Source organism: Formica exsecta, unplaced genomic scaffold, assembly GCF_003651465.1.
Source record: "Formica exsecta isolate Colony F162 unplaced genomic scaffold, ASM365146v1 scaffold339, whole genome shotgun sequence".
Classification (NCBI taxonomy): Eukaryota; Metazoa; Arthropoda; class Insecta; order Hymenoptera; family Formicidae; genus Formica; species Formica exsecta.
Window position 1 is genome coordinate 1 of NW_021850644.1, and position 448 is coordinate 448.

The 448-nt window shown below is 37.3% G+C and overlaps 1 protein-coding gene across 1 annotated transcript in view; it reads left to right on the top strand.

Annotated features, from left to right (window-relative positions):
- Nucleotides 1-150: 150 nt before the first annotated feature.
- Nucleotides 151-448, top strand: part of LOC115238439 — a 9,303-nt gene continuing 9,005 nt past the window's right edge. Inside the window, exons 1-2 of the mRNA XM_029812282.1 lie at nt 151-345; nt 436-440. Of these exons, the coding sequence (XP_029668142.1) occupies nt 218-345; nt 436-440 (133 nt within the window). The 5' untranslated portion in view covers nt 151-217. The remainder of the gene's footprint in view (nt 346-435; nt 441-448) is intronic.

The window sequence follows — 448 nt, forward strand, 5'->3', positions numbered from 1 at the left end:
AATATCGCGTCGAGAAAGCTGAAGGTGCGTAAAGTAGATGAAGGGCAAGAGTGGCATACAGGCCGTTTCCCCTTCTCCTAAATTTTCAGAGTATTAATCTCCCACCACGTTATACTTTTAAAAAATAAGCGTCATGTATACTCGGTTAATTTTTATACGATCAGTGTCGCGTCAACTGCTAGTACCAACGGTCCACTTCTCATAACCGAGAGACAAAATGTACTCTCCTGAAGGAAGTAGCAGCAACGGTTGCAAACGCATGAATTATTACGTTCCACGAGATGAAATTAAGCCGTGCAAGAAACCACGAGATGAAATTAAGCTGTACAAGAAACCACATGATTTGTAAGTATCACAAATGTTTCATATATATATACATATATTTTTTCGTATATGTTTTTTCCATGCTATTTCATATTTAATTGTATTTTTCAGATGCGGTAAACCT